Below are 14,505 nucleotides of genomic sequence, written 5' to 3' on the forward strand. Positions count from 1 at the left end.
CACTCACTGAAACATCTCCAACTGCTAGCAAAAATTCTTAATGTCTGAATGCACACTACTCTTCCTAATGTGGGGGACACAACTGTGTGCTTTGTGTTTTTCCCACTCAAATTGGCTTATAAAATTATTTTAACTATCCAATGGAAGGTACATAATTTAAAACATCCTATAGAAATGACATGTTACTAGTAATTTACAATTTAAAAAAACAGCCACAAAAAAGTCAAAGCTAAAAACAAGATTTTTACTATGAATCAGTGCTTCTATTATCCTTCTGAAAGAAGTTATATTTTAATGTGATGTAAAGGCAACATTGAAATTTCTTCTTTAAATTAACCACCTAATTTATCCCTAAAATTACAAAGAATCAAAGTCTTTTACAGGTCAAGTGCAGTAAACTAAAATGTTCTCTCAGCACAAAGCAGCACTAGAAAAAGTAACAGTTATAGATGGGAGTTGACTAGTTTTGCAGTGGCTGCTCCATCAATAACAAACAGACATCAGACGGTATCCATCCCAGAGCACAGACACTACTACAGACTAGATGCGAAGAATGCGTCACACTCTTGGCTGATTATTGTCCTTTGTCTTTGACTCTTTCTAGTTTGAATGAAGTGGATTTTTTAAAAGTTTAAATCAGGTCACATAAGTTGGCTGCTTAAATAACATCATGATGAGGTATGAAAAGCTCTGAATATCCCTTACATTCAGCAGGATTTACCAGAGATGTATAATAGCTTGTCAGGGGCAACTTCCAAATAGCTTTTACACTTTGGGGTTATAATGAATTCTAGAAGAGGACAAGTCTAAAAAGGTTTAAAAGGGTATGCTCTGAAACAGAGGTGAGCAAACTTTTCCTTCAGAATTCACTTTGAACAGCACATCAACAAAAAAATCTTCTCTGGTAGTGTATCCCAACATTGAGTCAAGATGGCCAACTAGCACCGAGAAGTCGTATTGAACTCATTTGCAGTTCTCTTGGCAATTAAGCGTATTTTTTCATTCCAGTCCAAGCACAAATGTGGATCACTGAACACAGTACTGGAAGCGCCATTTGCAGGTACAGATTGCAGTCATCATTAAATGAGCCAGAAGGCAGATACTGTTTTTATTTTGTGTGGGGGGAGGGGAAAGCGGCACAGTACTAGCAGGAGATGAAATAAAATGACTGGGGAACAATGAGGTTATAAGATCACTGTTCTTATTTGGGTTAAGCAGGTCATGTTGAGAAGATGGTTATTTCTTTCAGATAAGGATGCTACATTAAAGGAATCGTGTGCAGCATGAAAAGATTAGAATCGAGCTGCACCTAAGAAAAAAATCCCAAAGTTACTTTCAAAAGTATGTGTTATCTGCCAGTCACAGAGGGGAAAAGCACCTAGGGTGAACTCCAATTTTTTAATGAGGACCTTGATCAGGACCACAAAGCCTGAAACATATGTTTTAATGCAGAAACACAGTCCCTAGTTACACTGATTGCATTTGGGAAAATTGGAGGGTTTTTTTCTTCCTTAGTTTTTTTTTTTTATTAAATTACAGGATATGGTTTTCGATTACTAAGTATTCGAAATCCTCATACCAGCAACAGAAATGAACCACTTCCAAATTCTAAGACACAAAAGACCAAAGAGAAGCAAAAGCGATACAAATTAATATGTGCCCCTCTCCTTTCTGCTCTAAGGGAATCTACAAACCAGTATCACATTTAGGAGTCAAAGTGTTAATTCTTCAGCATTCCTGACAACTAGAAAGCACATTCACTGAAGGCTGAAGGTGAGGGAGTGGATGGTTTAACTTTAATATCTGAAGAACGGCGCCAATAGAGGAAAGAAAACCATCCAATCTCAGTAAGGATTAATGCAAATCTGGCTAGAAAAAGCCACCAGGTAATCCAAGGGTTCACTGTGGAAGAACTCATGAAAAGTACTCTGAAGTATACACAACAGGTCTAAACATCTCCCTTGTCGTAAGTAGTTGTGTAAAATTCAAGATAAAGATTTAGTCTCATCTTTTAATGTCAGTTTTTTCCCCCATGTTAAAGGGATTGAGGAGGAGTCCTCTTTTATTCCCCCACAAGAAAAAGGGAGCCACATTAATATGTGTATATTCCCATAACTCTAATATAAGTGCGGATCTCCAAAGCCTAGGGATTTTTCCGTAAGAGAGTGGGCCGTTCTGGTTACCCTTTTATTAGAAGGGTATTCCACCACAGAGAGCCGGAGGTTTTCCAGATGTGTGTAAGAGAGCAGATGCGCAAGGCAAGCAAATGAGCGCAAACAGTATTATGGAAAACATTTGAGAAGTTAGCTCCATGAGGACTGTGGGCTCCACAAGAGGACTCGACTGGGTAGCCTGGTCTGACACAGGAACGTGAAAGCAGAGTATTGCTTCAAAGCTGGAAACCTTCCATAGGAGCCTCACACTGTTGGAAGATGTACTGCTGCTGGTTAAGGTCAACCTGGGGTGCAATGCTGCTGTCTTCATCTTCCGTCCCGAAGTAATGCTCAATAAGATCAAAGGCCTTTTGGTAGATCTCCTGGTTTTCATGACTCTGTAAGAACTCAATTTTATCCAGACCTAAAATGAAGAATAAAGGAAAATCTTTATTGAAAACTGCAGTAAATATTGGAAATTCCATAACTACATATTCCCAAACTATATTTTGTCATATATCTCTGTTCTTGATGTAAAGAAAGATTATTTGTATCTCATAAGTATTTTATAATAGCACAGAAATGACTGCTGGGATTACATCTGAAAGCTAGTATTATAAACTGACATCTTAAATACATATGCAAGCAACATCCAGTCTGCAGAAGCAGCAATTTCCTAACAGTCCTCTTTTCATCCAGTGCCTAGCAGTAGTAGTATTGTTTTTACTGAACTCTATCTATGACCCAATTCATTCTTGGCCATAAACTTCTTCAACCAAAGCATCTTACCATAAGCTTCTTCAATCAAAGCACAGTAAGGGTTAATGCCAGTGCCATTCCTTTTGGCTTCCTGTTCTCCAAGCCTCAGGATATTTTCCAAGCCATTTAGGGCAACCTGTACAATCTTAGAGTCCATGACTGTGAGGAGATCACAGAGTGGCTTGATACAACCCAGTTCTACTAGGTACCTAAATACAAAGAATAATGTAGTCAAACAAAACTTTTAATTTTGTTAAACTTATGAAATTAGTGAATGAGTTATCCTCAACTTCACTGCAGAGACTAAAAAAAAAAAAACAAAAAAAAAAAACAGGCGCTCTTTCAACCATACAAGCTATACCTTTTCACAAAAACAAAAACAACACCCTCTAAATAAATTATCCCAAACCAGTTCTCTGGCACCTTTCTCCATTCTTTTCCCTTCACAATTTATGCATTCCAAAAACAGGAATACTCACTTATTAATACCTTGAAATGAGCGACTCATCAAAATAGTATAGGTTTGAGTAATTTCATCTTTGTTTCCATAGATGGCCACACCTCTCAAACATGACACTCTTGGTGCTAAAAGCCAGCACAAGCCTGATAGGCCAAATCTTTCAAAGATGATTAGAATTTTAGTAAAGTAAGTTGTGGGAAGAATAAACAAATGTCAGAGGATTCTAGAACTGGTATTTTTCCTTTAATTCAAGCAGAATGTATAACCATATGTAATCAAGATTAATCATACCTGAACTTCAGAGACATGATTACTGTATCACATTCACAGTAAATAGTCATGTCATTTTTTATCATTCTGGTTTCTCAAGTTGAGTACAGAGAGGCAGGGATAATGAATCCTGTTGCATTATGTGGATGTTTGGTAAGATCATTTTGAAACTTACTGCTAGTGCTAATCTATTTCTCTCTCACATGTTGCTTTTTTGTGTGGGGGAGGAAGAATTCAAACATATATAAAAATAAATCTCTGGCCAAACAAGAAAAAAGGAGAAAAGACAAAATTACTAATATCATGAAAGAGAATCATCACTTGATCTCATGGCTATTAAAAGGGTAATAAAGGAATACTACAAACAACTCTATGCTCACACATTTGATCATTCAGATGATAAAATGAACAATTTCTTGAAAGACACAAACCACCAAAACTCAGTCCTGGAGAAATGAATGATGTCAACAGGCTTACATGTATTAAATAAACTGAATCATTAATTATAACTTCCCAGAATAGAAAATATCAGGATGAGGGTTTCACCATGGTGAATTCTGGCAAACATTTAAGGACAAAACGATACTAGTATTCTACCATCTCTTCCAGAAAACAAACAGTGGGGATACTTCCTAACTCAATCTTTGAGGCCAGCAGTTCCCCAATACCAAAATTAAATAAATACATTATAAGAAAGGAAAATTACAGACTAATATGTCTCATGAACATGAATACAAAAATCCTCAACAAAACATTATCAAATCAAATCCAAGAATGTTTACAAAGAATTATATACCAAGTGGATTTATTCCAAATATGCCAGGCTGATCCGTCATTTTAAAAAAATGAATCAATGTAATCAACTTAAATGTTCAACGGATGCAAAAAAGCATTTAACAAAATCCAATACCTATTCATGATAAAAACTCAGCAAACAGGCCAGGTGTGGTGGCTCAAGCCTGTAATCCCAACTCTTTGGGAGGCCAACGAGGGTGGATCACCTGAGGTCAGGAGTGCAAGACTAGCCTGGCCCACATGGTGAAACCTTGTCTCTACTAAAACTACAAAAATTAGCCAGACATGGAGGCAGGCACCTGTATTCCCAGCTACTTGAGAGGCTGAGGCAGAACTGCTTGAACCCAGGAGGCGGAGGCTGCAGTGAGCCGAGACCGTGCCACTGCACTCCAGCCTGGGCGAAAGAGCGAAACTCTGTCTCAAAAAAAAAAAAAAAAAAAATCTCATTTACATCAGCATCAAAAAAGTGTAAATCTAATAAAATATGTACAACAGGATATATATGAGGAAAACTACAAAACTGATTATCTAAAAAAAAAAAAAATGGAAAAATATTCCATGCTGATGGACAAGAAGACTCAATATTGTTAAGATGGCAATTCTTCCCAACTTGATCTATAGATTCAATGTGATACTCCCAAACAAAATCCCAGCAAGTTAACAGATACCAACAAACTGATTCTAAAGTTTATATGGGAAGGAAAAAGGCCCAGAATAGTCAATACGATACTGAAGAACAAAGTTGGAGGAATGACATTATCAACTTACTATAATCTAATCAAGACAATGTGGTATTGGTGAAAGAACAAACAAAAAACCAGTGGAACAAAATAGAGGGCCCAGATATTCACAATACTTGAATGAATGTCTGTTCCCCTGATGGTAACCTAGAATGCCATTTAGGCTTTCTTTTTTAAATTCTTTTTTTCATTCATTCATTCATTCATTCATTCATTCATTCATGTATGTCTGACTGGGTTATATCAAAAGACCTATCTTTAAGTTTAGTAATTCTTTCTTCTGCTTGATCTAATCCACTGTTGAAGATCTCAACTGTATTTTTATTTCATTCATTAAATCCTTTAGTGCTGGGAATCCTTTTTTATATGCTATTGCTTTTTTAATTGTGTGGTGGTAGGATGGTAGGAGATGCTCATAACTTTTGTTTTGTAAATATGTATTCTTTGATTTAACCCACCACCACTACTACTGCCATCATTCACGGATTCACCAAAAATTGGATAATAATTATCATACTTGTTTTTATTAATCTTTCTTACATTTATGTATAGCTCACATCTGTTTCAATGTTTAATATTAGAAGGTTTTTGGGTCTATATTTTGAAGGTTGGTGATGTTTCCTTGACCAGAAATATCACGTAGTAACTCAACTGATTTATATTAATTAGCCTTCGATAAAATTGGTTTTGAGATATACAATGTTTCTCTTAAAGTCAAAGTTTCCTGGAACCTATCAATGCCATTAAGTGAGGACTTCCTATACTGTACTACCAGTGTGTGTGTGTGTGTGTGTGTGTGTGTGTGTGTGTGTGTGTGTGTGTTTGGTTTCTCAGATAAACTGTGTTTGGTTTCTCAGATAAACTGCAAATTCATGCACACACCCACACAAAAAGAATAGAAGGCCCAGAAACACACCCACACAAAAACAGTCAACTGATCTTTAACAGAAGAGCAAAGGCAATTAAATGGAGAAGGGATTCCACCTTTTCAACAGTGCTAAAACAACTGAACATCCATACAGAAAAATAATGAACCTAGACACAGGCCTTTACTTCATGTCACTGGTGAGCTTAAACAGGCCAAGTATTCCCAATACCCAAGACTGAGGCTTTCATCCCAGTATTCACCAGTCGATTACTTAATCATCCTTGTGAAAGAATGACCTATAGCAAGCCTGACCTGCCACCTCCAAAAACACTGCATTCTCTCACTTTTCCTCATGCTATTCTCCCCTCCAAAATTGCCAAATCTCTATACAAATGATAAGTTTCACTTCTTTGATGAATCTTTCTCTAATTTCATTAATAATCCTTATCCTTCATTAAGAACATGTGTTATATATGTATTAACATTTTATTATATTCAACCTAAAATTCTAGATATTTCCTAAAACATTCTATCTTTTGAGACAGCGTCTCTCACTCTGTCTCTGAGGGTGGAGTGCAGTGGCACGATCTTGTCTCACTGCAACCAACCTCTGCCTCCTGGGTTCAAGCGATTTTCCCACCTCAGCCTCCCAAGTAGCTGGAACTACAGGAGAACACCAACACGCCCAGTTAATTTTTGTAGAGACAGGGTTTCTCCATGTTGGCTAGGCTGGTCTCAAACTCCTGACCTCAAGTGATTTGCCTGCCTCGTCCTCCCAAAGTGCTGGAATTACAGACATGAGCCACCACGCCCGACCAAGAGATTTCCTAAAATATTCTAATTGTTTCTTGCATCCAAATCTGGTATCTGCAACAATAAGCAGAAGCCAGATAGATGTCTTTTATAAGTGATAAAGTCAGTTTGTTTTGGACTGTAATATTTTTGTGACATTCTTTCAAGGTAACTCTTCGTGTGGGGAACAAGAAACTGCTAGGAGATTGATAATTAATTTTATTATAAATAGCTATGCTGAATTTTAAAAAGGGACAGTAGCAATTCTACACTTCTCTAACAGAGCAAAATACTCCTGAATACTTTCTCATGAAAGATGACATAATAAAATATGTATGTTTATGGTTTATTTCTTTTTTTTTTTTTGAAACGGAGTCTCACTCTGTCACCCAGGCTGGAGTGCAATGGCATGATCTCAGCTCACTGCAACGTCTGCCTCCCGGGTTCAAGCGATTCTCCAGTCTCAGCCCCACAAGTAGCTGGGATTACAGGTGCACGCCACCACACCTGGCTAATTTTTGTACTTTTAGTAGAGACAGGGTTTCACCCTGTTGGCCAGGCTGGTCTCGAACTCCTGACCTTGTGATCCGCCTGCCTTGGCCTCCCAAAGTGGTGGGAATACAGGTGTGAGCCGCCACACCCAGCCTGGCTTATTTCAATCAAAAAAATATATTTACTATAAAATATAGAGACAATAATTATAAACGTGAATTTGAACATAAAGCTTATTCAAATAACTATAGTACTTCATTATTTTTGCCATCTGGTGACAGCATAATTAAAATCATAGTACTCTAGAACCAGAATTTTGGAGGCTGGAAAAAACCTACAAGACAAATGTGCTTCTGTCTCCCTGAAATAACCTGCCCATGATGAACTTTACCAAAATAGCTACTGCATATGTTAATCTGTTTGTAATTTTATTCTTTCAGGTACATATTTCTTATTTTCTCTACCTGATAAATTTCTGCACTTTGTTACGCTATTTTTATTTTTTAATTCCAAACAAAACACTCAAAACTAGCATCTGATGAATGCCTACATTCAGTCCACAAAGCAACAATGTTAAGTAGTAGCTATGTTTGTCTGATATTACGTATGAGTAAGGAGTTAATGCTTTAGGACTCATTTGAAACCATCTTTCCCTAATTTTGGATTCCCCATAAAGTTAAGTCAGGCTGGGTCTAGGCTCCATTTTTCTCTTCATCATTACTTTTTTTCCCTATCTGAAATACTAGATGTCCTGAATTTTGCATTTAATTATATGATGCTCATTTGAAGAACTGATTCCCATCCATATTTATGTTTTCTTCCACTCATTAAGCTTATAAGCTGCTCGTCGGGCATGATGGCTCACATCTGTAATCCCAGCACTTTGGGAGGCAGAGGCGGGTGGGTGGATCGCCTGAGCTCCGGAATTCAAGATCAGCCTCACCAACAGGGCAAAACTCCGTCTCTACTAAAAATACAAAAATTAGCTGGGTGTGGTGGCACACACCTGTAATCCTAGCTACTAGGGAGGCTGAGGCAGGAGAATCGCTTGAACCCAGGAGGCGGAGGTTGCAGTGAGCCGAGACTGTGCACTGCACTCCAGCCTGGGCAAGAGAGAGAGACTCCATCTCAATCAATCAATCAATCACTAAGCTGCTACCAAGGGAGCCATTTAAGTCTTGAGCTGCTACAGCTCCTCTCTTTAACAACTGAATACCATAGTACTTTAGAAGATACCTGCCTCTACTAAATTTGGCACTTTATTCTCAGACATACCACTCTTTCATTTCTGATCCAATTCTACTATTAAGACATCTAAACTAAAAAGGGCAAGAGTGAGTTATTAAACTTGGGCTCTAAGTTCTACAGGTAACCTATATTACCCAAGATATTTCTGACAAGTAGCTCCAGAGTAGGTTGAAGCAAGGATTTCTATTGCCTCAAGCCTCAACTATGCCTTACTTCTTATATCCCAGGATTATTTTTCAGCAAAAAGAAATGGGAGAGATATAAAGAATTAAATACACATCTAATTATGACACCAAGGACAATTTCCTAAGGACTGGAACTAAACATTCTTATTTGATAAGATCGTCTCTCACTTACCTTTCCCCTCAAAGGCAGCTAATCTTTTACTCTAGGTAATATGTGGGAGGTTATAAAGTGATAGACACAATAATAATTTTTCTTTTACTTACAATATGCTGCCTGATTGGTACTTACTTAATCTGTTCAGCTGATCCTCCAGAAGTTGCATTTGTGATGGCCCAAGCTGCTTCTTTTCTTGTCCGAAATTCAGCAGTTTGTAAAATACTAATGAGGGCTGGGAAAATGTTGGCATCTATCACAGTCTAAAATTAAAGAAAAACTTAAATGGAAAAAACTGTGAGATTTATAAAAATATTCATGATACTAACTATAATTTCTAAGCTAGTTTGACTATTAACACCCCCTCTCCTGTCAGAAATAAATTGAAAAGAATTATGTCATTATCTCTAACCTTTTTTTTTCTTTTTTGACATGGAGTCTCACTCTGCTGCCCAGGCTGGAGTGCAGTGGTGCAATCTCAGCTCACTGCAGCTTCCACCTCCCGGGTTCAAGTGATTCTCCTGCCTCAGCCTCCCGGGTAGCTGGGTCTACAGGCGCACACCACCAAGCCCGGCTAATTTTTGTACTTTTAGTAGAGATGGGGCTTCACCATGTTGGCCAGGCTGGCCTTGAACTCCTGACCTCAGGTGATCCGCCCACCTTGGCCTCCCAAAGTGCAGGGATTACAGGTGTGAGCCACCGTACCCGGCCTATCCCTAATCCTTATTCTGTCTTGGTATCACTGAAAACATCTTCCCTGGAGTTTATGATCTTATAATCTCCTATTTTCTCTGAGTTCTTTTCTCTTTTACTTTCCTCTTTTGTTCTGCCCATAGTAACAAATTGTAAGAGCTCAATTTTCTGCTCTTCTGCTATTCCATTCTCTCATAGCATGTAAACTTCCATGTGGGAAAACTCTCTAGTCCTCACTTCTCACTGGAGCATCAGCCCAGGGTAGCAAGCAGTTTACGTTAGGTCTGCTAGTCACCTCAAACACACCATCTGCCCGCTATATCAAGTTTCTTTTTAAGCCTCTCTAGTTCACAAAGGCTATTAATTTACATTCTCAATTTTTAAAATCCTGAGTCCATCTTTTTCCTTTCCTTTGGCATTGCCATGCTATTCCAAGCCACCACCTCCCAGATTACCAAAATAAGCCTTATAGTTGGATGGAGTACTTTTACTCAATCCCATTCATGTACTAACACTAAAGTAGCCTTCCCAAAATTACGTTCTCCCTGTTTCTCCCTGGCTCAAGTACCTAACATGGGTTTATATCATTTCCTACATTAAGAAACTGAGAAGTTCTGCATAAAAAAGCCTGGTGGTGACAGGCAATCAAATACAGATGAAATCACCTCATATGAATGCTACAGATTGTTATAGTTATTAATCTCAGTTCCTAATTCAGCATTTTGGGGACAAAATGCTTTCCTGGTCAAAAACTCTTATTATACCTGTGAAGGACGTCAACAAAGTTTGACAAAGTTGATTAGTGGAAAGACACCCAATCCCGGTCCTGTCATTTTACTAGAGGTGCTCTTGAGCAAATCATTTTAATTCCATGAGCTGTTTCATCTTTTTATTCAAATTTTATTTTTATTGACAAATAATAATTGTATATATTTGTGGGATATAATGTAATGGATGCTTCAGTACACACACACAAACACACACACACACACACACACACACACACACACACAACTTGTGGTAAATGAAAACTTTGGATTAGATGACCTCTCTGTTTCCATTCATCTCCAAGGCCCTCTATGTCTGTGTTATATCTTTTCCTACCCATTGTTCCATCCTTGAACATTGCCCAGGCTGAACACTTTGGCCCACTGCTTGTCGTCCACTTGAGTTACCCTCCCACCAATACAAAGACAAAAGTAAAAACCAAGTAACTACTTAAAGAAGAATGGGTATCCAAAAATTCATGAAAATTTGAGGCAATCTACTACATGGGTCCACTGGAAAAATAAGTATCTTACTTGGAAAGAGTTAAAGCCAATTGTGTTCAGCATAAAGCCCATCAAAACATGTTGAAAATACAAGACATTATTTGTTGCAGGAAGTCAGGGACCCCGAATGCAGGGACCAGCTGAAGCCATGGCAGAAGGACATAAATTGTGAAGATTTCATAGACATTTATTAGTTCCCCCAAGTTAATACTTTTATAATTTCTTACACCTGTCTTTACTGCACTCTCTGAACATAAACTGTGAAGATTTCATGGACATTTATCACTTCCCCCAATCAATACTCTTATAATTTCTTATGCCTGTCTTTACTTTAATCTCTTAATCCCATCATCTTCGTAAGCTGAGGATGTATGTCGCCTCAAGACCCTGTGATGATTGCGTTGACTGCACAAATTGTTCATAAAGCATGTATGTTTAAACAATATAAAATCTGGGCACCTTGAAAAAAGAACAGGATAACAGCAATGTTCAGGGAACAAGGGAGATAACCATCAGGTCTGACTGCCTGAGAGCCAGGCGGAACAGAATCATTATTTCTCTTCTTACAAAAGTGAATAGGGGAAATACCACTGAATTCTTTTTCTCAGCAAGGAACAGCCCTGAGAAAGAGAATGCATTCCTAGGGGGAGGTCTCTAAAATGGCCACTCTGGGAATGTCTGTCTTATATGGTTGCAGATAAGGGATGAAATAAGCCCCAGTCTCCCTTAGCACTCCCAGGCCTATTAGGACAAGGAAATTCCTGCCTAATAAATTTTAGTCAGACCAGTTGTCTGCTCTCAAACTCTGTCTCCTGATAAGATGTTATCAATGACAATTCATGCCTGAAACCTCATTAGCAATTCTAATTTCACCCCGTGCTCTGCCCCCATTTGCCTTGTGATATTTTATTGCCTTGTGAAGCATGTGATCTCTGTGACCCACAACCTATTCGTACACTCCCTCCCCTTTGAAAATCACTATAAAAACTTGCTGGTTTTGCGGCTTGGGGGGCATCACGGAACCTGCCGACATGTGATATCTCCCCCGGATAGCCAGCTTTAAACTTTCTCTCTTTTGTAATCTTTCCCTTTATTTCTCAGACTGGTCGACACTTAGGGAAAATAGAAAAGAACCTACATGAAACACTGGAGGTGGTTCCCCCGATAACTATTTCTTGGATCTTGGTGAAACATCAGATATCAAAGGCAACAGAAAAAACGAAGGCTTAAGTGTAAATTTCAAAAGACTTAACATCTATAAGCTAGGATAAAGTAAAAAGCTGACTATGAAATAAGACAACAACATTGAAAGTTAGTGGTCTTCAATAATATACGTTTTGTTTTATTTTGTTTGGAGATGGAGTCTTGCTTTGTCACCCAGGATGGAGTACAGTGGCTCCATCCTCCCTTGAACCTCTACCTCCCGGGTTCAAGTAATTCTCCTCCCTCAGCCTCCCACGTAGCTGGGACTACAGCCACCTGCCACTGCGACTGGCTAATTTTTTGTATTTTTAGTAGAGACAAGGTTTCATCATGTTGACCAGGATGGTCTTAAACTCCTGACCTCAAGTGATCCATGGGCCTCAGCCTCCCAGAGTGCTGGGATTACAAGCAGGAGCCACCGCGTCCAGCCAAAAACAAGTTTTTTTTCTTTTTTTTTTTTTGAGACAGAGTCTCGCTCTGTCGCCCAGGCTGGAGTGCAGTGGCGCGATATCTGCTCACTGCAAGCTCCGCCTCCTGGGTTCACGCCATTCTCCTGCCTCAGCCTCTCCGAGTAGCTGGGACTACAGGCGACCGCCACCGCGCCCAGCTAATTTTTTGTATTTTTTTTTTTTAGTAGAGACGGGGTTTCACCGTGGTCTCGATCTCCTGACCTCATGATCCACCTGCCTCGGCCTCCCAAAGTGCTGGGATTACAAGCGTGAGCCACCGCGCCCGGCCAACAAATATGTTTTAAAGGGTGACTGAGAAAAAAAACCTTACTTTTCAACAAAAATACTTAAAGAAAAGTTAGGTCCTATGAGGTTACCTGGATCTGTGCCCTATTTCCAGCTGTAATATTAGATATCGTCCAACATGCTTCCTTTTTGATAGATTCCTTTGGGCTACTCAGCAAATGCAATAAACTCTGCAGAGCTGAGCAATTCAGAATTACCTAAAAGAAAAAGTTTGAAAATTTTACTCATTGTATTGTTCTAAATATAAATGTTTAACTTAAGGAACATATTTTATGAAAGACATAACATCTCCCCTTGAAATTTTATAAATAAGTAACTTTATACGGGTAAAAAAAAGTATTCACTGTTAATAAGAATTAGTTTCTAAGAGTATCAATACAGTTTCATTGTACACATTCACAACTGCTAAACTGTACTTAATAAGATACAATAATGTTACTATTAGTAATTACAAAAGCATTACTCATTCACCTTCCCATCCCAATAGCGTTAAGTCTTCTAAATGGGTAAATATATCAAATGGCCAAAAAAGTCAGGAGTCTCAGATTTGTAGGTCCTCTGATAACACACTACTTGGTAGTCAATGAACGAATATGTACTTAATGAGGTATATTAGGTGCTTTATAGGATACAAAGATAAAAAAGATATGACCTCAGCTATCAGTTTAAAAAGGTTAAGGAGGTAACACAAATACACATGAAGAAGACCTACTCTACTAGAAACTAAAATAATAAAAGTTTGATTAAAATAGTATATGGCAGATTTAAGAATTAATCACTAAACACAGAGAATAGAGATCTATTCTAGAAACAAGTGCAGCTATTTATAAAGTTTATAATAAGTTAATCGTTTCTTCCACTGACTTGTGGCTATGACAGAACTGAAATAAAAAGCTAAACAGATTAAAGACAATTTTTTCAAAATCAGTTCTTAACCCTGATATGGTTTGGATCTGTGTCCCCACCCAAATCACATGTCGAATTGTAATCCCCAAGGTTGGAGGTGGGGCCTGCTAGGAGGTGACTGGATCATGGGGGTGGATCCTTCAAGAATGGTTAGTGCCATCCCCATGGTTCTGTTCTAGTATATAGCACCTTCTTCTACTCTTTGCTCCCGCTCACGTCACATAAGACATGCCTGCTTTCTCTTCACCTTCCACCATGACTTTAAGTTTCCTGAGACCTCCCCAGAAGCAGAAGCTACTATATGCGTCCTGTACGGCCTGCAAAAACATGAGCCAATTAAACCTCTTTTCTTTATAAACTACTCAGTCTTCGGTATTTCTTTTTCTTTTTTTTTTTTTTGAGATAGAGTTTCACTCTTGTTGCCCAGGCTGGAGCGCAGTGGCGCAATCTCTGCTCACCACAACCTCCACCTCCCGGGTTCAAGTAATTCTCCTGCCTCAGCCTCCTGAGTAGCTGGGATTACAGGCATGCGCCACCACGCCCAGCTAATTTTGTATTTTTAGTAGAGACAGGGTTTCTCCATGTTGGTCAGGCTGGTCTTGAACTCCTGACTTCATGTGATCCACCTACCTTGGCCTCCCAAAGTGCTGGGATTACAGGCAGGAGCCACCGCACTCGGCCAGATATTTCTTTATAGCAATGAAATAACAGACTAATACAAACCCTAAATCACCAAAATAAATTTGTAACTACTTAAGAGT

At 38.6% G+C, this 14,505-nt stretch overlaps 1 protein-coding gene across 4 annotated transcripts in view; it reads right to left on the reverse strand.

The window, feature by feature from the left end:
* Positions 1–223: 223 nt before the first annotated feature.
* Positions 224–14,505, reverse strand: part of KPNA1 (karyopherin subunit alpha 1) — a 310,494-nt gene continuing 296,212 nt past the window's right edge. For all 4 annotated transcript variants that reach the window (XM_055259297.2, XM_055259295.2, XM_055259294.2 and 1 more), the window contains exons 11-14: positions 12,910–13,035; positions 9,052–9,179; positions 2,943–3,121; positions 224–2,577 (exon numbers count right to left, since the gene is read on the reverse strand). In XM_055259297.2, the coding sequence (XP_055115272.1) occupies positions 2,390–2,577; positions 2,943–3,121; positions 9,052–9,179; positions 12,910–13,035 (621 nt within the window). In that variant the 3' untranslated portion in view covers positions 224–2,389. The remainder of the gene's footprint in view (positions 2,578–2,942; positions 3,122–9,051; positions 9,180–12,909; positions 13,036–14,505) is intronic.

This window comes from Symphalangus syndactylus, chromosome 21, assembly GCF_028878055.3.
Source record: "Symphalangus syndactylus isolate Jambi chromosome 21, NHGRI_mSymSyn1-v2.1_pri, whole genome shotgun sequence".
Taxonomy (NCBI): Eukaryota; Metazoa; Chordata; class Mammalia; order Primates; family Hylobatidae; genus Symphalangus; species Symphalangus syndactylus.